At 34.2% G+C, this 22,855-nt stretch overlaps 3 protein-coding genes and 1 non-coding gene across 20 annotated transcripts; 1 reads left to right on the top strand and 3 right to left on the bottom strand.

The window, feature by feature from the left end:
• Positions 1–1,211: 1,211 nt before the first annotated feature.
• On the bottom strand, positions 1,212–8,514 carry LOC101246342 (inositol-tetrakisphosphate 1-kinase 3). 4 transcript variants are annotated; one of them, XM_004238001.5, is made up of 10 exons: positions 7,692–8,514; positions 6,429–6,510; positions 6,036–6,068; positions 5,242–5,362; positions 4,926–5,018; positions 4,589–4,696; positions 4,307–4,483; positions 2,773–2,828; positions 2,572–2,656; positions 1,212–2,433 (listed from the first exon to the last, which is right to left on the bottom strand). In XM_004238001.5, exons 1-10 carry the CDS (start codon positions 7,862–7,864, stop codon positions 2,360–2,362), a joined length of 1,002 nt encoding a protein of 333 aa, XP_004238049.1. In that variant the 5' UTR covers positions 7,865–8,514; the 3' UTR covers positions 1,212–2,359. The 4 variants fall into 4 exon arrangements, with proteins under 4 accessions (XP_004238049.1, XP_025886622.1, XP_010320268.1 ...); XM_026030837.2 differs by having other exon boundaries at positions 6,005–6,068; positions 7,692–8,190; XM_010321966.4 differs by having other exon boundaries at positions 1,893–2,433; positions 6,009–6,068.
• LOC101246627 (large ribosomal subunit protein cL38) lies at positions 1,263–1,598 on the top strand. Its single transcript, XM_004238002.5, has one exon. The coding sequence runs from the start codon at positions 1,263–1,265 to the stop codon at positions 1,596–1,598; it is 336 nt and encodes a 111-aa protein (XP_004238050.1).
• Positions 8,515–12,464: 3,950 nt separating the features above from the next.
• On the bottom strand, positions 12,465–22,442 carry LOC101250212 (inactive poly [ADP-ribose] polymerase RCD1-like). 14 transcript variants are annotated; one of them, XM_069297393.1, is made up of 13 exons: positions 20,794–22,442; positions 20,455–20,696; positions 20,307–20,366; positions 20,141–20,189; positions 15,960–15,990; positions 15,221–15,337; positions 15,051–15,089; positions 14,539–14,649; positions 14,310–14,418; positions 13,570–13,647; positions 13,034–13,084; positions 12,801–12,858; positions 12,465–12,624 (listed from the first exon to the last, which is right to left on the bottom strand). In XM_069297393.1, the coding sequence occupies exons 1-3, from the start codon at positions 21,849–21,851 to the stop codon at positions 20,362–20,364; spliced, it is 1,305 nt and encodes a 434-aa protein (XP_069153494.1). In that variant the 5' UTR covers positions 21,852–22,442; the 3' UTR covers positions 12,465–12,624; positions 12,801–12,858; positions 13,034–13,084; positions 13,570–13,647; positions 14,310–14,418; positions 14,539–14,649; positions 15,051–15,089; positions 15,221–15,337; positions 15,960–15,990; positions 20,141–20,189; positions 20,307–20,361. The 14 variants fall into 14 exon arrangements, with proteins under 14 accessions (XP_069153494.1, XP_069153493.1, XP_069153488.1 ...); XM_069297392.1 differs by having other exon boundaries at positions 13,579–13,647; XM_069297387.1 differs by having other exon boundaries at positions 12,982–13,084; positions 13,579–13,647; positions 14,341–14,418.
• TRNAE-CUC (transfer RNA glutamic acid (anticodon CUC)) lies at positions 13,291–13,362 on the bottom strand. Its single transcript has one exon. It is a non-coding gene; the product is annotated as a tRNA-Glu (tRNA).
• Positions 22,443–22,855: the final 413 nt, after the last annotated feature.

The following is a 22,855-nucleotide window of genomic DNA, read 5'->3' as shown; positions in this document are numbered from 1 at the left end:
GATTAGTGCAGATGAAGTTGGTCAATCCATTAATCTTGATGATTCATATAAGTGGGGGAACAATAAAGGTCACGGACTACAAATGGGATAGACTGGCCTATAATATTACTCACAAGGCTAACAGTAGATGCAAAGAGACGTATATGTTTGTTCTTTTATGTGTAAGAATCATACTCAGGTGTATTTTGTATGACCTACTTATTTTCAAGTATCTTTTTCACGGTGTTTGATTGTCATGTAATAATTGATTGAGTCGCCTTCAACATCAAGTGATTGAGTTCACGTTTGATGGATAAAAAACACTATTAATCCTTCTGGAGTGGGGTGATTTTACACATATATATTATAGCAAGGAAAGAGTAATAGGTACACGTGAACTCAAGTTGTGCCTAAATAAGCAACTAATAACAAAAAAGTGTTATTATGGTAATGAAAAAATAAAAGTATCCATTCAAGTGAAGTTTACTTCAATATCATCGAAAAAGGAAGGAAAATGAAACGATTTGACACCAATTGAAGGAACAATTTAACCTTTTAGAAGTAAAGTCATTTCCTCTAAACATGTAACCTACTAATAGTCAACATTCACTTCTCATAGTTATGTCCAAAATACAACTACTATGCTCCATATATTATACAATAACTTTTATATTAAATCATATAATATCAGAGAAAGATTAAAATAATTATGACTAGTTGAAAACATTACCAAACATACAGACACAAGTTGAGGAATTGTGTCCCATGATCTTATAAGATTATTACTCATTTGAACTCAATTAGGCCGTGTACTTTTGACTCTAAATTATATTCACTTATGTACTAAAATTTCATAAACTATTCTTTAATCACAATGACCTTTGGGTCTCTAACTAAGAATTTCTCCGTCTCTGCCCTTTATACACACCGTCCATCGCTCCTATCGATTGTGAAGTTACGTTTAGTTTTCAGACTTAATATATGAACATAAATGGTAAGTTATTATTATACAAAAATATAAACTATACATAAATTAAAGACCAACACTAAATAGAAGCAAAAGTGTAAATGATCCCACAGATTTATTTGGGCCAGACCAATTGTTGTTCTACTACATCCAACACTCAAATAACCCAAAAGGGCTTTAAGGCCCAAATGCCAAACGGTGTCGTAACCTTAGCAGAAACTGAAGTCACCAGAAGATAACGAAGGCAATCCACTTCAAAGGTTCCATTAAACACAGCCAGAAGAAGGAAAAACCTTTGAAGAGAAGAAAAAAGAAAATGTCAGCCTCCGCCATATTCGGGTTGCAGATGGCGGTGTTGCCGCGTTCCTCAACTGTTTCAGCGACCGGATTCACCGGCGGAGCCACCAGGTTGGCGTCGGCACCCACAAGTATCGGGGGATTGGTAATTGAGTGCTCATCTAGGCCACAGAAGAAGGCTACAGCTCACCATAAGAAGACACGTCCACGGAAGACTCAAGCTTGGGATATTCGACGTGGACCAGCTGTTTATGCTCCGTTACCTCCCTTACCATCGGAGTGGTCCTTTGCCAGTGATGAATCGGGTCAACCCGCTGCCGCCGGAGCTTCAGAGTCCGACGCCAAATCTGAGTAATTTTTCTGTAACTTATCATTTCGGCTTTTGTATAATGGTGTTTTCCGTCTGATACTTTGGGGAAATTTGCAACTTGTTCAATTGCAGTTTTGGCGCAATAAGTGATTTGAAATGAATGTTTTACGCTTTACTTTTTAATCTATTCAATGCCACTGGATAATGCCGTAGCTTGTGAGATAATAAACAATATCCTTCGAATATCGGTTCCGTATAATAAAATAGCAAAATTATATATTATGTAAAGCAAATATCAAATGTGATCGGGGAGAGGGGTCTCGTACTAAAAACAATGAATGAGAAAACAGTAGCTATGTTTGTATTTGCATTAAGGCAATATACTCGCTCATTCAACATCGGAATCCTTTGAACTATGTCGCAACAACCATTCCGATCAAAACCAAACTATCCAGTAGATTAGACGAGCCAACAATGTACATTTTATGTTCCTACTGTAAATGGCATATTTACAAAGTATGAAACCCAATTATTTGCCCTCCAGACAACATTTACCAAGGCCTCAAAGCTTTTCTTGAATCTATCAATTATTCAAAGACGGGAAACAAAAAAGACCCCAAGCTCACTTAATTGGAATCGTGTACCAAAAGGGGCAAAAGCTTCCAAAGTAGCAACCGTTATCGAGAGAGCTCTTCTGCACTTTCCACCACTGTCTCCGATCAGCTTACAGAAATTGCGCAGGAGATTCCTTCCCAGCAGTTCCGTTTGAAGTAATAGTTAACGAGGAGCAGATTTTCACAAATTTCTCATTGTTTCTGCTTCACAAGGCTCAGGAGAAAATCAGTGAATATGTGCTCATACTCTGGCATTTTCCCATAACCTGCACCATATGGTATAAAAAAAAAAGTATTGCAATCATAAATTTAAGGGAAAAATATTTTCTTCAAGAAAGTGGTGCACAACAATCAAACTACTTCAATCACAGATGTTGAGTGATTCTACAAGAAGGATTTCTTACCAGGAAAGTAATTAATATCTATGACATAATATCGGTCTTTGGTTCCAAGCTCTCTAATTATATCCAAGTTGAAGAGATGGAGACCCTACACAAACATTGCAATAATATTTTAGGAAATTACCTTACATCAGAAGTTGTAAAGCAAGTACGAAACATCATTTACGGCATAATTTATGGAAAGAGAAACAGAAAGCAATATACCAGTCTACGTCGAAGTTCCTTAGCAAGCTTTTCAAGTAATGGCCGCGGAGGAAGCTCTGCAAAGGATAAGATGTTAAAGAAAATCATGACCAACCATCCAAGATTTACTTCAGGTCTCTACACGTAGATAATACATAATTAAATGCAACAGTACAGCATATGTCATCCCGAGTATAATAGTATTCACTTAGGTAAGATGGATGTCACTGGTCTGATCCAGCAACATGAAACTAAATACAGTATGTAATAAATCCCACACACATAAGAGTTCCAAGGCAATACCATTTTGCCACATACTAAGAAGCTTTAAACATTTCCAAACACTTTGTGTCTCCTTAGTTTCTAAATTTCAAACTTCAAGATTGAGTGTCCTGTCCGCGAACAACTTCAAATGGCATCATACACCAAAGAACCATCACGACTGATGGCCCTTTCCAAACCAATCATTTCTTGTAATCCTCTCATAAAACATCATTTAAGTATGATCCATTTAAAGCACTTCTGGAAACGAATGGAGGAAGGTTATTAAACAGAAAATGATCTTTCTGTTCCACATAATCAAAGACCTATTCTGCATTGCAAGGTTTTAGGGGTAAAACATTTGAAAGCATCATCTTATTTGAGTTTCTTAGTAAGCAAGTTTTCAAAATAGTAGTATGAAATGTGAAAATTTAAAGTAGCACCTTGAAAATGTCATCACATCAAGTTTAAAACATAGTTGCAAAAGTTTGAATTATTGAAATGAAAAGAAAGCACGATCATTTAGAATGAATATAATAGCAAAAATGTTCTAGTATTGGGGCAGAGACAGCAAAAATTGTAAAGCTTATTGTTGGCGGTAAAAGATCAACGTTAAAGGAACCCATTCCAGACTCCTGTGATACCATGATTCAAAAGAATTAGAAGCTCATGGTCCTAGAGAAATGTCAACAAGACAAAAACTCAAAACAACTCTAAGACAAGTCATATAAGATAAACATACTTGTTAAGAAAATCTCATATCCACTAATAACAGCGACCCATTCTTCCTAGCTCTTGCTGATCTATAGTATTAGCTTCTGAAAAGCTTTAAAATCATTGACTGGTTCATAGAAACAATTTTTTTAAAAGATAAAAATAAAAATTTTGGACCAAAGGCCCGTTTCTTTCTCATGAAATATTAATACACATCCAGGCTAGTCATTACCCGTTTTAAATAAATGCCAGATAGCCCAAAAAGGAAATAAAAGGGCAGCTTGGTTTGGGAAAGACCAATATTGCCATTTAAACCAAGTTGTCCTTTTATTTCCTTTTTTGGGCCATCTGGCATTTGTTTAAAACGGTCTAATAACTAGACTGGATATTTATTGATAATTTCATCAGAAAAACGGACCTTTGGTCCATTTTTTTATTTTTTATTGAAGCTCTTATTTTTCATCTGCTTTATTCTTCTAGTGTATGCCATAAATTTGTGCATTCACATATCTAAAGCAAACATGATGTATTTGATGAATCGAGAAAGAGGAAGTAGTCACTGAGGGAAAAGATGGCTCACCCCCGACACAAGGGTCTAAATCTGCTTCATCTGCAGATGCAGCAGCACAAGAAACTCTTGGGAATCTAAAAACCCCAGGGTTTGTTGACAGCTCACGCTTGCTAATATCAGGTAAACTGAATCGTCTAACAACCTTAACTGCTTCCCCAACAATGTATACTTTAAACAGAATTCCTCCTACAACCACAAGACAAAAAATACATAATCATCAACACGACGACTTATAAACATTTGCACATGGAATGGAAGGCACAAGTTCAATATCTCAAATAATATACGTACCGTGGTTGATAAATTCCTGTAGCACAAGTGGGGGTTCTAGCATCTGAAGAGAGAATTTGTCATAGGCTAGAGACAACTCATGGGACTTGGCAGCCAAAGGCTTTGCAACTGAGAAGATAAAAGAAGCTCAATTCAGGGATTTCATGAACAGATTACATTGTTCACATACTGCTCAAGTTTGAAAGAGATCACTTTCAAATTATTCAGATGCTTGTCACATGTAAGTTACACAGTTGCAACTTTGATGGCTACAAGAGAGGTACAGATCTTGAGTTTTAAAGTGTCAACTGCCCAAGGATCAGTTGATTAAAGACGAATGTGAAGAGAAAAAACGTACCAATAGGTAGTCTCAGCTCAGCTTTACCTACTGCATCTGGAATAGATGAAGAATCTTTCTCAATAACCAGTTGCCTGGGAACACCAACTTCCCCTGTCATGCAATCAAAAATAAGTTAATCCATTTTTTTCACTGATGTAGTAAACCCCACCCCTCAATCTCCCTTACCCAGCTGCCCAGCATTTGGTCCTCTCCCCACTTCTTCAAGCCAAGAAGAAAAAGAAAACGTGGCAATCCCAGTTCACACAGCTTCCCAGGGCTAAAATTACTGCAATCAATTGTTCTCAAATAACCATGAACAGACGGGAAATATTACCATAGGTGTCCGACAAATTCAGGTCCGCAACATCTTCAAGCATGTATTGGCGGTTGTATATGTGTTGTATGGCCTCCGGAGGGTCAAGAACTGTCACATCTGGATGTGTTAGCCTATATTCCTACACAGAGAGCAAAGAGAAGAGGTAAGGAGAAAAATACTAGAGGTTCTTCCAATACACTCAGTTGATTAAACTACAAATAGGCTCTAAAGAAGCAAACAGCACTTAAAAAGCAGAATAAAAATAAGGTGAACAGAGCACAATATGAATTTACCTTTTCCAACAACTAGTCTCCGACAAAACTAGAATGATCCCAACTACTAATATGCCTTAATCCAAACAACTTGGGAAGCATTGGAGTGGCACTTAAAAGGAAATATACCGAAGATTAAAAGGCATTGACTAGGTAAGTTCTCTCCTGAGCTGATATGAGGATTATGATAAGCCGCGGAACAAATAAGATCCATATATGGAAACCAGGAATCCTATCTGCAATCAATCAGCTACTCTACCCACAAAGCTCAAGGCTTTTGACACAATTACCAAGTAATGATTCATGACAGAGGAAAGAGCTAGAAGTCTGCAAGTTATGCCAGATAGAGCAAGTTTAAGCAAAAAGACAGCTCATCTCACCAATCACTGCTAACGCATGTCTAATCCACATCAAGTAATTATGTGTATTTTAGCCTACACTAATTACAGATTTGCCTGAACGATGCATGCTAGCTGTAATCAACAGGATTCTGTAAAACGCACACATACATACACATAGAAAGCTTCCCAATGAACCAACCTCAAGAATACGCCGCCACTTGCTTCCTGACAACTGCGAGAAAGGAGCACAAAAATGTCAGATAGAGACAGAGGGCATCATATTACAGAATGACATCTCCCAGGGACAAGCTATAATGGATTAAGTATGCGAGCATATACAGACAAGTAACATGTTTCAGAACAGATATTTGGTGATATGCCCTTATAAGATATTACAAACAAACAACATTTAACAAAGTGTAATCCCACGAGTGGTGTCTCGAGAGGGTAGACTATAGAGTATATCATGACCTTGCCCCTACCTTGGGAGGTAGATAGTTTACGAATTAAAGGATTACTATTAGATCACAAAGTATACATTCCCCCAAGAGGGAGAAATACACAGGAATTAGAAAAGGTAGAAAATGGGAACCTTATGGAGCACAATGTCAAAAGGACCTTGATCTGAAAGGGGTTTGCTCTGATCAATAGCAACAAATAATATCCCCTTACTCCTGCATAATAAATGAGCAAGGTTAGCCACTAAATTGCAATTGTATTCTCAATATATGTGACGAGACTTGAGTAAAAGAAGTTGCACGGAAAATCGAGTGATACAAAATATACGACATGGCATGGCATGGATGGGGTCTACGTTTACCAATCTTAAGTGTATGTTCAGTCTGGTTCTACAAGACATTCACAAGTGTAGTTCAATGATCAACTTCCCATTTCAGACAGAAAGACGAAATGGGAATTGCACTAGATCACAATTCAAAGTACGTAAAATTACTTGCACTAGATCACATGTACTACTGGTAATTGATGAGGCAGCACTGGGCAGGGGAAGCTTAAGTGGGGCAGCTACAGGAGACCTAAGCTGAGGTACATGGAGTTTAATGCCAAACAGTAAAACAACAACTACGCCTCAGTCCAAATAAGTGGGATCAGCTGTATGAATCCTCATTTCGTTATTTAAGGTCATATCATATCATCATAACAATAAATAAATAAAAGTAAAAAATAGAAGTCCACCATGACTAATTCCTAACCCACTACTTCCCAAATGTCAAATTAGCAACAGCATTGATTAACTTACAAACAGGTCATTTTAAGAAAGCGACTAGTAAATTAATTGATATTTTCAAGAATCCAAATTTTTTGTAGCAATGACGTATGACAGCACCAAAAAATATCTGTCAGAGGTTACTATCCCTCCAAAATATTCTCCAATTATGCTGGCCACACGAAGTAAAAGAATACACTGCCTGAATTATTATTATTCCAAACTATCAACTGTGCAAATTAAAAGACCTCACAACTTCAAGGAAAAACAACCATAAGGTAGTAATGAATCTAAATAATAAAACTTTCAACTTTCAACCACAAAAAAAGTCATTTCTCCAAGCAAATCAGTCCTCTGGGAACAAGTTTTTCTCTGGACAGGACAGAGTGTACAACAACACCATCAAATATGTAATATACAAAATCCAGATAAACTAATCCTAATGTACACTTCACAAGAAATCAACAGAAGAAACAAACATTCAGAAAAAGAAAAGAAAAAAAGCAAGATAAACAGAAAACACCCCCAAAAATACATTCAAGCTCCAATAGAGTGTGATTATCTTGCTTGAACTTTTACATAGAACAACAAAGACAAATTTACAGGGAAAAAAAGGAGGACAAAGATTACCTAGCTAGACCTTCAAGCTTAGGCTGCAAAAAGCTCTTAACTTTCTTAGAAGTAAGAGCATAACCCACCACAACAAATTTCTTAGACTCTACTAACCCTCCACCAACCATTTCCCTCTCTTCTTCTTTCTTGTAATTTTCCTCTTCTTTGTACCCCACTATCTCATCCCTCATCCTCCTTCCCTTTAACAGATATTTTCACCCCACAAATCTCCTCTCCCTCTTTCCACACCAACCAATTCAAGAAAACCAAGTTTACCCAAAATATAAAATGAAAAAAAGTTCAAATCTTTAATCCCAAGAAACCCAAATACTTACAAGTTAAGATCTTTGACCCCCCCACAAACTCCAGTCCACAAAAAGATAAAATCTTTTATGATTTTCACTATTTCTTGAATGGCTACAAAAGAAGTTGCAAGAATGGAAAAGAGAGAAAGAAGAGTTGTACAGTGAGGGGGTTTATTTATAAGAGAGAAACTGGGTATCCACGCGTAAAGTTTAGAGAAGGGATAGCAAAATTTGTGGGTTGATATGTTTATGTGTGTTATTAGCTGTAACAGTGAATACCAATATGCTCAAACGTAACGCGTGGAACCTGCTTTTTATAGGGGATATCAAATAACTCGGCCTATTAAAATTCAAATTTTGAAACTATTTCAAAAGAATAGGAGATTTTATTATTATTTCGTTAAAATAAAAAGATAACCAAACTTAAATATAACCGACCACATTCTTCAAATGTTATATTCTAATAAATTTACTCAAAGATCATTTCATTATATAAGCTAATACGTAAAATTTGACAAAAAGTGAGTTGTCAATCAACGAATATGTTATTTATATTTTTGAATTGGTAAATTAGATTCTTTTTCAGAAGTGGAATGTGGTGTGAATTATTCGAGCATATGATTCATGTTGAATACGTAATTGTGATAGATATTAATTTATTTATTTTAAAATTATTTTATTTTAGTTTTAAGTATTTTACGATGGATATGGAATCCACATGGTCTTCATGTGTTGGAATTATCTTAAATAGTTGGACATCATTTTCCAGATATGTTTTTTTTTTAAAATATAGTAGTATCTCATTTTAATTAATATATTATTTTATCATAACATACACAAAATCAAGATTTGTTTACCATTAATTGCAAATCAAGTTGGCAACGTGCATAAGTTTCTTCATGTTTTATTCTTAATCTGGAATATTCTAATTGCTTGACTTTCATTTCAGCTTCGAATAAACTAATCATATAAAAACTAAATTTTAATAATAAAAACAATATATATATATATATATATATATATATATATATATATATATATATATATACTGTGTAAGTTGTAACTTTCATATTTGGAAGGATTTATAAATGGTTTTGTATATATTAGGGTTGCTTATTAGACGAATCGGATGGATAATTATGTTTATGATTTAACATTAACGAATATCAGTTTTTAAACGCAATCAATAAATTATCGATTGATTTTATATGGAATTAATAATTAATGAGTGGTTATATTTGGTGTATTGACTCTATTATTTCACACTCCTTTCTTTTATTTTCATTTACCAATATATTAATCGCTAGTAGTTATGTAATTGAAAATTATAGTAGCAAATATATACTAGAAGTCTAAATTTTGAGGATTCATGTACAAAAATATTTATTTAACAAACATATTTACGGTAAAAATACAACAATGATAATTATTAGCGGGTTAATGATTTACACAATAAGAAAATTGAGTAATCCATTCCTAAACCAATAAACTGTTAACTATAGAATTTTAATATGTTTACCAACTGTTAATCCATAACATAATACTAATAAATCTATAAGCTAACTTTACAATTGACTTATCAATTTCGATATATTGTCTAGTTCTCCAATAATTAATATTAATATGTGTCTGCGTCAATGTAGTTTCTACGTGTATGTACAACTAAATATATGGTTCATGACAATTATAGTTAGTCACCATGATATTTGTTAATCGTTATCATATAGTAGTATATATTTGATTTATTGCAACTTGAAAAATGATATTTTCGTACTGCATTTTTATTTTTCTTACTTTAAATCTAACAAGTACTTTTCAGTACTTCACTTCAAGTAGTAAGGGAGTTGATCATTTGCTAATCTTTAATTAATTAATAGTAACCTTGTACGAGTATTGATTAATTAAGAAAAATGTTTAATTGTTGGGTTTGGTATTCCTATAATTAATTAATCTGAAGATGACATATTTTTATTAACGAATCAAGTTGATAATTATGCTTAGCTACACGGGGTCCCATTTCAATTAAATTAACAATTGTCTTATTTGTTCTTGATTGCCATATACTAAACCCTTAAGCTAATTTAGTTAGGTCTTTTTTTTATTTTTATAATTATCATCCAAATTGTTTCTGTATTTTGGGATTATATATGTTACACTAAACTTTGTAATTACCGGGGTTGTTTGGTTGAAATTAATAAGTTATCTCGTGATAATAATCAGGATTATAATCCTTCTTTCTATATGGATAAATAATTTCATAATTATGGTGTGTACAAATTTATTCGAAAAAATTTCATTTCTTTCAGCTAAACTTAGATAAAAATTGCAATAGTGAAGTTATTCCAAAAGTAAAAAAAACCTTGTACACATCCATCCAGTTCTCCATCTCAATTTCTAAACAACATGATCTTGACATATTATTTATTGATTAACAACTTCTCGATGATCATGACATGTTATTTGTCGATTAACAACTTTTCGATAATCTTTCAAGTTCACTAATGACTATTTATAAGGTCCTTGCCTTATCAAATATTTAATTATTAAAAGTAATCTAGTCCAATCCATTTATGAACTAAACAAATGAAGCTATCTCAACATATTACAATTTTTAAAATTTATGCTAATCCTTCATGACATGTTAAATTAATTAACAATTTGTTGAGATAATGTCTCATAAAGGTTACCTCATCATTAGGCCTGCTTTTTGCTAACTTATCTGTTTAATTCATCCTTGTCACAATCTATGAAAACAAATTAAAATAAAAAAGTAGAAGAATAGGCCTAAACTATATAATGGTTTTGTCTTGTTTTCAAGAGGGATATTTATTAAATTGACACCTAGTTAAATGTGTTTGCTCCACTAGTTATCAATTGGGTTTAAATTTAATCAAAGTTACTACTTAATTAAGTAAATGAGATTTTATATATGCCAAGATTAATATTTTATACTCAAGTTGAATCCTAATCAAATCCACTGTAAATATTTATTTGATCAATGTACGTAATATTTGTATAAAAACCAGATGCATGTTTTTTAAGTTAAGTTTCCTTTTCATTTCTTTACGATAGAGTTAATTAGAGGCATATATATATGCCAGAAAAATTGGGTGTGATGACAAACCATACATGGAATTAATGACCAAAAAAAATTAATAGAGAGATGCAAAACTAAACATAATCTCATAAACAGTTCATATTTAACTTATGTGCCCTAAATAATTTTTCTATAAAAGGTGTCCACCAGATTTGCGGACTACTCTTCGCCTAGTATAATCCCGTACATTCCAAGAAATACATTAATATTCACACTTGACATAAAAATCAACCATAAGTTTTTTATTTATAAAAATATGAACATCAACATCAAATATTTTGAAAAGTTAAAAATGAAATACGTGATAAACAAAATTGAGTCAACGTTAACTAAAACATAACTAATAATCTAAAAGAAATAACTATCCGTCGATTACTTCTTAATAGTAATAGCGAAATTTATCTTCTAGTTTGAGCAAATGAAATGCGATATATAATCAGATAAAAAAGAGTTAGGAGCTTAAATCTCTTTCATTTATGACTTTCCTTTTACTATATATGTATTTTCTTCTTAGATTTTGTTTTTGTTACTGTTTTGATGAGTCTAGGATATATTTATGAATTTTAGAGTGGTAAATAACTATATATTATTGATTGAATGGTAATATTGTTTTTTTTTAAAATTATATATAAATTATTTGATCTCCTTGACATATATTTCTAGCTTGACACAATAAAAATGATTCATTATTGAGTAATATGTACTACCTAAATACAACTAAAAAAAGACGATAGAGTAATTTAATGGTTAAATAAATGAGTGTTCCACGCTACTTGAGTATCAAAGCTTCCAATCTTCGGTCATAATTTTTTTTATTGGCATATATATTGTGCATTGAATCTCTCAGGATATAATAAATATTATAAATATAATCAACAATAGGAATGAGTGATTCTAAAAAAAATTCAACACAACAAGATAACATATTTTATTTATATTCTGAATTAATAAATATTCGTTCTCTTTTTTTGTAAATATCCTCAACAAGATTTTGGAAATCACATTTTTGCATCTATATAAGTAAAACTATATGTATCAATATCAAACAGGATCCTTGAGTATCTAACAAAAAATTCTCAGTATATTCTGCAAAGTTGATGTGTTGTTTGTAACTTAATTATATAATTTCTTTATGAATATTTGTGTTCTTTTTATTCTATTCACGTGCAAGCGTAGGATTTAACTAGTGTTTGACTATAATTTATATAAAAAAAAATATCATTAATTAACAATTGACAGTAAAATTTTGACCAGATTTTGCCATAAAATTATTATCAATTAACTATTTTGACTATAAAATTTGACCAGATTTTCCAAATTTCATCTTCCATTATTTTCAAATTCTAGCCATTTCTTAGAATTTCTTTTTTTGCTTATAAAGAATTTCTCTACTAAGCTTGAATTTTTATTGAAGAAAAGTACATGTAATCTATTCCATCTCTAAAGCCTCGATGAAAATTCCCTTTTAACACCATATAAATGTTTCTGAATCCTAGAAGTAATACTCTATGATAATCCCAGCAAAAGAGATGTTATAATCAACCAACACCTGCAAAAGTTGAAAAAAGAGTGGTTTCTTTACAAAATCTAGGAGGATGAACCTGTTGTTTGTGAAGAATCAACACTCAATGATGACAATCCAACTGTATCAGGGCTTTTGAGTTGATCAAGTTGTGTGTTACCACGACCAAGTAAGTACTCGATCGATATAAATAAAATTCTTACCATCAACTTGCTTAGAATTTTTGCAGAATTCACTGGATACAACTGACTCGATTTGCCCCTATATAGAGCAATGACATGTTAAACTTATATACAAAAAACGGAGGCTTCGGAGAGATGCAGATCAGTTGAAAAAATAAACCAGAGGTCCTGCCAATCTATTTTTAAGTCTATGAAAGAGCACCTTAAAGCATCAGATAGATTGTTCATGTTTGCCACAAGAATAAACTGCTTACGTTGCGCCACATGGAGGATACCAACGCGAGATAATTCGTGTATCTAACTGCCTGCAAATTGAGTTCAAAAGACTAGGATTCAGTACTGTTACAAAATTTCATTCGAAAATTATTTATACTCACATTAGACTGTATTTATCTTTGCAGGCATCGGACTCATAAGATCATATCTTCCTTGTTTATCTACAACAATATTACACTTCTTGTAGCAGAAAAATGAAACCGACCCAATGTTTAGTATGTCATGTTTATGTTCATTCCGTTGCCGGGAATTGAACCCGGGTCTCTCGGGTGAGAACCGAGTATCCTAACGACTAGACTACAACGGATTATTGATGAATCTTGCATGTCTTAACATGACATAGTAAACCTCGACCCTCAAAGAATACATCTGCAATCTCAGACCAGTAGCAGTATAAACATAGCTTAATGGATGACAGTAAAAGGTGAAAATATCCTGTTCTCTTTTGCAATGGTAAACTTTGGTTGTCAAACAATATATTTTTATGAAGATAGTTGAAAGAATGTTAACACACCATACATACCCGCCAAAACTGCTCTCCAGATCAACATCAACATGAAATATCTGATTTACGTACCAACATGTAGCAGATCTGAGATGGTCCAAACCATAGAATTAATCAAATACCTGCGCCGAACTCCTAGAGAGACTTGAGTGTAGGTTCAAAATCAACTACTGGTTTTAAAAAGGACTTAGTCCCTACCAATTCTTCTTCTATATAGGTTGTAAGGTTTTAAATTCTATTTTTAAAGATGAGTTAGTCCTACCAATTCTTTTTCAAAATAGATTGTAAGGTTTTAATTTCTACATCTCCGCCGTGTGACAGAAAATCGCAAAACTTCTTTCGCTAACAGAATGAATACTCAAGGACTAACATGCTATCGTGAAATATGAAATGATTATTTTCAGATTAATTTCTCTATTGCAATTTGTGGACTATATTATGATGTTTATTGATTAACACAGATAGGCCTTCCTTTTTATCTCCCCCATCTCAATTTTGACATATCCTCTATCTATCTCAATTAGTTTAGACAGGACTACCAGCTAAAAATTGTGGTTCTGATCCTTCAGAGGCCACTAGTGTAGTAAGGAGCAACAAAAGCACCACCACATGGGGATTACGTAATGACAATCCATTAACTATTATTCTGCAGTCCTCCCCCACAACCAATACACCTTCTAGCCAAGCAATCAGAACAAAGTCAAAAGGAAAGGCAGCTAGAAAAAGGGGGGGGGGGGTTGTGTCAGAACCTGATGAAAAGAATGCACTCAAGACAAACACCTGTGACACTGTGAAATGAACTTGAAGAATGAAGCAACAGCTGGTGACAGCCAACTACCTTGCATGTTGGGACAAAACCTGTCGGTGAGAACATACTTGGACCAATTACTTCAGTGGCATGGATGAATAGCCGGAGAAGAAAATAACAGATAAACCTTGAAGAATAAAGCAACAGCTGGTGACAAATATAAGATGAACCTGAATAATGAAGCAACAGCAAGTGACAACCAACTATCTTGCATGCTAGGACAAGATAATCTGTTGGAAAGAATATACTTGGACCAATCACTTCAATTGTGTAGATGATAGCTGGTCAAGAAAATAACAGATAAACCTTCAAGAATAAAGCAAAAGGGGAAGCTTGGAGCCCACTATTTTGCTCATGAAAGATGACCACATTTTTTTTCATGTAGCAACCAGCCATAAGAAAGCTTCACTAAAGATATGGAAATACAACTGAACTATTAGCACCTCACTTGCATCATAGTCTTTGCTTGCTCATTAAAGCAAAACGTGCTAAGTACAGTTTTTCAGGCCATCCAATCACTAAGATTTTCACACTCACCTCACCTTCACTAGATTCTGTGATATTTCGATCAGCTGATGAGACATTGAGAAAAAATGCAGTAACTTTCTTCTTCTACAAGACACTTATCCGAAGTTTATTATAAACACAGAAAATTAAGCAAAAGGAACTTGTACCGGAGTACCTTAATACGTGAAACAATTAGGTCCAAAAGGTCTTAGCCCTGCAAAGACGTTAGTTAACCAGTTAATGTGAGTGACAAGAGATCAGACAACAGTCGAAGAAGAATGTGATCTCTTTCCTTTTCCACTCCTTCATATAACAATGATATGACGAACGAATAGTGATGAAAACCTTTGAGAAGTGAAACAACTCCATCAAATTAGGAGACAAGTGCTGATATCTTGTGCGCCCTAACATAAAGCATCCAAGTCCAAGAAGGTCGTGGGCCTAATGAGTAGTCAGTAAGACCTATACCGAAGGAGAGACGACACACAGTCAAAAAGCAGTGTGCAAAATAGCTTAACATTTTCATCCTTTGAATAGATAATAAGCAAAGGTACGATTGCAAAGAGCAAAAAATTAGATTATAGCCATGTGAAATATGTGCCCAAAGAGTAATTAATCAGGTGTAAAATTCACTAAATCAGATACTGTTCCATTATTGTGCATAATCAGATTTATAATGTACTGTAAACTATTAAAAGCTAAAAAAAAATTTCAAAGTTGTCATGTGTATTTATTCTTTACAAACAACCAACGTGAGTATTGAAGTTATTACTACCGGATAAATCTGGACAAAACTAATGAGTCTTCGCTATGTCACTCATGAGTTAATGGAGACCGCTAAGGAAGAACTTCTCAAATATAACCAAGAAAGAATTTATTATGATTCTCAGCATGTTTACAAGTCACAAGTAATTAATACACGGTAAATTTAGCAAGCTACTTTATAAAATATTTGTATTTTCATGTTGCTTAAATTGCCACATTTCTTTTGCGGTAATTATTTCATTGGCAAGGGAACTTATGTAAAAGTGCTGTTTATGATAAATAAAATGAAGAAACAAACTGATACAATGGGCACTCTTACATGAATTATCCAAGTCCAAGAAGATTACAGCCTGAAAAAAAATCCACAAGACCGTTACGAGGAGAAACAAGACAGAGAAAATGTTCTTTTAACTGAAGAGAAAAAAATGTAATAGGACAGGTCAGCTTTTTGTCCCTTTCAATAACTCTTTAGATAAGGTAACATTGAGTAGAACAGAAGATGACCTATAGTCATTAAAGATATACCTAAGGGAGTATCTAATTAGTACTCAGATTCTGGTAATCAGATTCTTGTAGTGTACTGTGATCTATTAAACAACTAAAATTTAATTGAAATTTAAGATGTACTCCCCCTTCGTTCACTTTTGTCCACCATTCCAAACATAGATATTCACTTTTACTTGTCACTTTTATAAAGACAACTAATTTTTTCCATGTTTTACCCTTAGCATTAATTACTTATTCACCAAATCATTTTCCAAGACCTAATATTAAACATCAATTAATATGAGTATTATGGTAAAACACTCATTTCAATATATTGGGAGCATGCCTAGCAAGATTCATGAGACTCTATTCAATCGGGAGATGGCTGAACTTGGGGGCTACAAACAGAAAAAGATGGAGGATGATCCCTGCTTGTATTTGGTGGACTATATGGAGGGAGAGAAACGAGATGTTTTGATAATAGGAACAACAACCTGCAGGAAGTGAAGCTTAAGTGTATTTTGTTGTTCTTGCTTTTGGTGTAAAATGTTTACTCCAATGAAACTGAGTCAATCATAGATGTTTTAGGGTCCATTTAGAATTGGTTCAGTTTTTGGATAGATTGTACTTACTTTCTGCTTATTTGTAAATATGGTTTTCCAGTACTACCTAAGAACTATATGAAATACAAACGTTATTAGTTTCAAAAAAATACATGCCATAATGAAACATTAATAACTACCTAATAAATCTAGATAAACTCATGGGTCTTCAACATACTGCATTCGTAGTCCAACAATCATCACTTATTACTCCAAATTATAAGAGGATGACAAATATGCTTAAATAAATAATCTGTTATATCAAAAAGGAATTCATATGAAACTCAGCAATTCAGATCAGTTGCAACTAGTTGATACATGGAGAATTTTAGCCTCTATGTTATATATCCACATTCATGCTATTTAACTTGTCAGAACACCTTTCTGGTAATTATTTCATTTGTAGGGAAATTCAACAGTGCGTGTTTATGAGAAATCATGACAAACATTGATGATTCCATGAACACCATCATGAAATTAAAAGCTTGATTAAGATTAGCAGTTCATAATAGTGCTTTCACTATTTGGACAATCAAGCAAGAAGGGTGCCCGCGAAGAAAACATACAAACTTGTTGAAACTCATTGAAATAAGTGATGGTGAAAAGACCAAACTCATGTTTTTCAAGGCTGTACAATAGATACTACCCAACGTGTGTATCGTGAAAAAGGAAGATGAGATATCTTTTGGAATAATGGTAGTTAAAGGTGGAAATGGAAAAAATAACAACCACTGCATCATTCAAATGACAGCAAAGTACAATATTTTCACTACTGACATTCCACCAGCGAGAGAAGTGAAAACCCACAAGATAACTTCACCAAGTCATCTAATTTAAGAGAAATAAAAAAAGGTTCCATATATGTCATATCTACTAGTTGGGAATAAGTTTTAGTCTTGTTAGTACGCTAATTTGAATCTACTGCTTTCATAGGTTTATCTTGATCTTATGATAGATTTATATATGCCAGTGAAAATATAGAGAACTTCTAATATTACTACTATTATTACTATTGGTACTACTACAATTACTTCTATTACATTTAACTTTGTTTGGTACGATAATGATATGGATTGAGCTTCAATGGAGAACATGGTCAGTGAAAGTTCATATACCTGACCCCAACTTGTTTGGGACTAAGGCCTATAGTTGTTGTAGCATCTAATTTACAAGAAAAGGCGGCTCACTCAAGATATACTAATAACATGGATCAAATACCAATTTATGATCTTTTTCCACTTTTCTCCATCTTATTCTGTCTTAAACTCTGCATGAAACAAAGATGTTTGCCATTGGATTCCGACTAAAGTGCTCAAATTACACTAATCCTCTACAATTATTTGAAAGAACAGTATGTGAGCTGGCAAAAAATACAGGTTGAGGGTCACATATGTACTAGAAGAAAAAGTGAAGAGTCAAAGTGAAGGTACACAACATCTATGATATGGATAGAAACATCTAACTGATTCTTGAACCTTGTGCCGAACGAAAGGAATATAAGGTCAACCCCCAACTTACTGTCTATTCCAGAGAAATAACAAACAGATGGAGACGCTCACAAAGTAACTGAACAAACAAAAACTGCAATACACCGAAGTGAATATAAGCACAGCAAAGAAATTATGGTTTTCTTACTGCTATGTAGCTAGATTTGGCACTAAGACTAGGAAGATCTTCCAATAGAAAACTAAGTTGAAAACCTCCTCATTTATAAAACCCAACCCAAATAGATTTTTATTCAGTTTTGAGTTCAAGAATAAAGTTGGCCCTGGTTGGCCATCAATGGAAGGTTGAAATCACATTTCATGTGTCCTATTTTGCCAACTATCTGTTATGCCCTCTACAACTTACGAGTAGAGACTTATTAACCCAGTTAAGCATCTTTGAATCATTCATCAAGCTAAATATGCAAACCAGCAAATAGAGGATATGATCCAGGGTACATGTAGTTGGTGAATAGTATAGATCAATATAAACATTCAAAAACTTTGCATTCTTGTATAAAGGAAAGTAGTGTGCTGAAAAACATGATACCCCTGTATGCTGACATAATTTACAAACGCACTACTGCCGCTAGCCATCAACTGTTATAACCTCAACTATATCTGATACAGAACTTCTTCCAGTAATTTTCCATTCTTACACTGAAAATAACTAGATATATAACCCTAATTCCATTAAAAGCAGACAGCCTTGAGAAGTTAAAGCATCCACTAGACATGCAAGTACACCTACCTCATTTAAAGGAAAATTACTCATCTTTTAATCAGCAACACAAGCATGAGGGTAAGCACCTAGTGTCCACATTTTACTCCACAGTCATATTTGCCACGTGTCATAGACAGATTGTTAACTTCTAATCCACAAGCAACAACTGATCACATAAGTTGCTTCTAGTTAATTTATTTATGAAAATTGCTAAAACATTCTCTTAAATATTTTACCTTTATCATGACTATGCAAGGACCTCCAAGTGGTAATGAGATCTTATCTCACCCTAAGAACAGGCAATATATATATCTTCCCACCCCGTGGCATAATACACACATGATTAAGCAGGAAATCAGTTAACTGAAAGAAGATTTCTACTGTTCTTCTTCCAGTGAAATCCAAAGACCTGAACATAGTTGAAGTATGTGGCTATAAAAGCTTGTCTTCAAAGTAAGAGTGGGAAGTTACACATAAATTGTTCCCAAATTTAAACAGGGAGCATTCTTTTGGAACAAACTTAAAATTAAGTCACATAAATTGAAGGGTGTGTTTGTTAACATAGTCTAGCATCCTAGTCACAACTCAAAATCAGGCACGTCCTAGAATTCATGCCTCGAGCTTCACTAACATAGAGCGTTTCAAATAAAAAACTACTCACATGCAACACTACGTATATGCATCATGCACGAGTAAAGCAAGGCCCTGATTAAATAACCATTTCAAAGCATAGGAAATATCAACGACCAACTTAAGCAGCTAATTCTGACAAGGATCGTGATCAAATGAATGTGATTTTCTTTCTGGCAAGTAGAGATATATGCAAAATATATGTAAAAGTCTCCCAAGTTCCATAGAGTGATATAGATAAAATAAAAAGGAAAAGGTTAAAATCCAAACACGAGAAGGCCCACACAATATCCAAAGAACATGAAGAACTCATATTTCTGTGAAGCCATACTCAAGCCTCCTCACTTAAATTAGGCGGGATGTGCACATTATAGCTAGACGATTTCCAACCAAAATTCCAGAGGTAGTTGTTTGAACAGGTTTTACTTCATTAAAAGGCAAAAACATCCTGAGCCTTTTAATAATATCACTAAAACAACTTCTTTTGTACAAGTTGGACTTATCAACGAGAAAACATCCCATTTCATCACTAAAACAACTTCTTCCTGAATAATTGAATGCAACAAGTCCTCACCAACAAGAGATTGTAACTGTCATGAAATTCTTTTTCCTACTTTGCCTTCCTGTGAACAATTTGTATTAGAAGTCAAGATCAAAATTATGGTCTTAAAACCAGATTCATCACATGTATATAATAATTACTTGAATAACCAGTGTTAAAAAGGGAAATCCAAACTTACCTGATTGGAGCTATACAATCTATAGAATCAATGCGCTATGAGCACTACCATTCAGTCAACCTGTATAAATACACTTAACTGTTCCGTTTCTCTTGCAACAACTAAAAGTAATTGAAAGGAATGTATAATGAAAAGGAGCAATACATACCTGACATATGACAGCCAGATTTATAACTGACTATAAATATGGGTAGAATGTGGGTGTTCATATTGCTACACCATATCACATGCAGCTTTGGATTGATTAAGTCATCAACTCCAGTATCGAACTCCGCACTTGACGGAAACAGCTGCTGAGATCCTAACTCAACCTTCTCGAGCTTTCCCACTATAACTCGACATAACATGATATGCTTTTCACCATTTTCATCTACCTCGCACATCATGTGACTGCACACACAACCAATAACAAGTACCAAAAAATAAATGAGCATAAGCAACAATTAAGAAAACACAAATAATCAACTAGTTCAAGAGCAGCGCATACCTCTTTTGAGGTGAGTATAAAGGCGACATGTATATACCAACACCGTGAGTCTGAATACCCGGTATGATTCTTGGCATTTCAAAACCGCGCCGCATGATACTATCAATTTTTGCCGAGGATGTACCATACCAGGCATACTGAACACTGGGGTCCCCTCTCCTTCTCTTCACTATCTTCGCATTATTTACGAAAACTTCTAACCGGGCCTGTTCCACTGGCCCGGTTCTAGTGCACTGATGAACAGCAGTGACTGTAACACCAACTTTCAAAATAGAAATCAGTAAACTACTTGCCTTCCGATAGCTTTCCTCCTCGTTCCCCAATGACCTTGTTCTAGGCCACTTCGGTGGAAGCAATTCAGTAGGTGTAGAGACAACACGCTGCTCTATCACATCCCTAGAGGAACTTCCTACTTCCCTCACCACTTCGTTTTCCTCACTTCCCATCTTCCTCTTTCCTAACACCTCTCCAGCTGAGTTCCTCTCAATGATTTTTATCTCAAATTCAACCTTACCATTCTCCGAGGAGAACTTTTCATCAACATTTACCTCGTTTTTATCGAGATTTTCTGAACCCTCAACGAAGACCTTAGGGTAAAAACTGTTACCACCGACATCAATCCAAGCTATGGGCAGCTCATTCCCACTGTCCAAATTGATTCCTATCATTCGATAAAAATCAAAAATGAATGTAAACCCTCCCATTACCGTCTCAACCATAGCCTCGCCACTCACAAAAGCTGAAACCAGCACATCCATGGCACTTTTCTCGAAATCCACCCACGATCCATCCTTAAACATCATAATCCTCGCCGGCATCCCACTCACCTTGAAATTCTGGTGGTTCTGAACCAACAACTGAGCATGATCCGTCGATCTAGCTGACGGAATCAACCAGTTCCTCGGAACCTCAACCCTCACTTTCTTCCCGCTTCCACCTGCTGTCCTCTCTAAAGGAACAAGTATCTCCACCTTGTTACCATTTAAAACAGCTGAAACCGAATCCATTTCACCGCTGGCGATCATGGGAGCACAGGAACCGGCCGGAGCTGTCGACATCCTTCAGATTTCGTTCACCGATACAAACTATAGAGGAGGAGACTAAGGAACTTAGAACGAAGAACAGACGCCGATAATAACAAGACAAAGAAGAAACAGAAGGAGGCGATACAAACAGCACAGAAATCGATATTGCTTTCGCCTCTGCTTTCACAAGTTTTCCGGTGAAACCGAATTAGAAGCACAAGAAAACTGATTAAAGCTATCAATTGACTGATACAAATTATAGGAGAAGGAAGGAAGCAAAGGAACTTAAAGAGGGAAGAAACAGAAGGCGATGATGAAAAGGAGATAACATGGAATTTAAATGAAGGAAGAAAAAGGCAATACAAACAAAACTGCAACAGAAGGGAAAAAAGACAAAGAAGCTTAAGTGAGTGAGCTTCTTACGTTTCAAACTTTTATACTATTTCTTTTTATGGGAAAGCGCGAATAATAAAATGACTATTTTATCCTTTGTTTTAAGTTTGCTTAAATTGTAATGCTTTATTTTTTTATTTTTTTTTTGTGCAACAAAGGTTGGATAATTTAAAAATTGTGGGGATGAGAAATGTGATTTTTTTTTTTAGTTGACAAGTAATAAGACTAGAGTTATAATTATGATTTTCTAAATTGCATTTACATTTGACATTTTTTAGCATGATAATTTTTATAATTTTTAAGACCTTAATGTCACGGCTTTTTTTATTCTGATAAGACTTCGTGCGGAACTTGACGGTTTACTCACGATTTTTGCACGATCTCGTAAACTCAAGTAAGCCTTTTACTACTTGGATCGTTAAGAGAAATAAGAAGAAAGACAAAAGGCAGAATTTTGGAAGAGAGGACTGTATCTTATTAGTCAATTGATGGATGATTTACAAATACAATGACTCTCCTATTTATACTACTCTAATGACTAAGAGTAAATAAATGTTGTTATACAAGTCCCTAAGTACATGCACTCAAGACATGTCTACATTCCTAGAATGTTTCTAACTCTTCCAAAAGGGACTCCTAGATTT

The sequence above is a fragment of the Solanum lycopersicum genome, chromosome 4 (assembly GCF_036512215.1).
Source record: "Solanum lycopersicum chromosome 4, SLM_r2.1".
Taxonomy (NCBI): Eukaryota; Viridiplantae; Streptophyta; class Magnoliopsida; order Solanales; family Solanaceae; genus Solanum; species Solanum lycopersicum.
The sequence above is the reverse complement of the archived record's forward strand: the minus strand, read 5'-3'. Positions and strand labels throughout refer to the sequence as shown.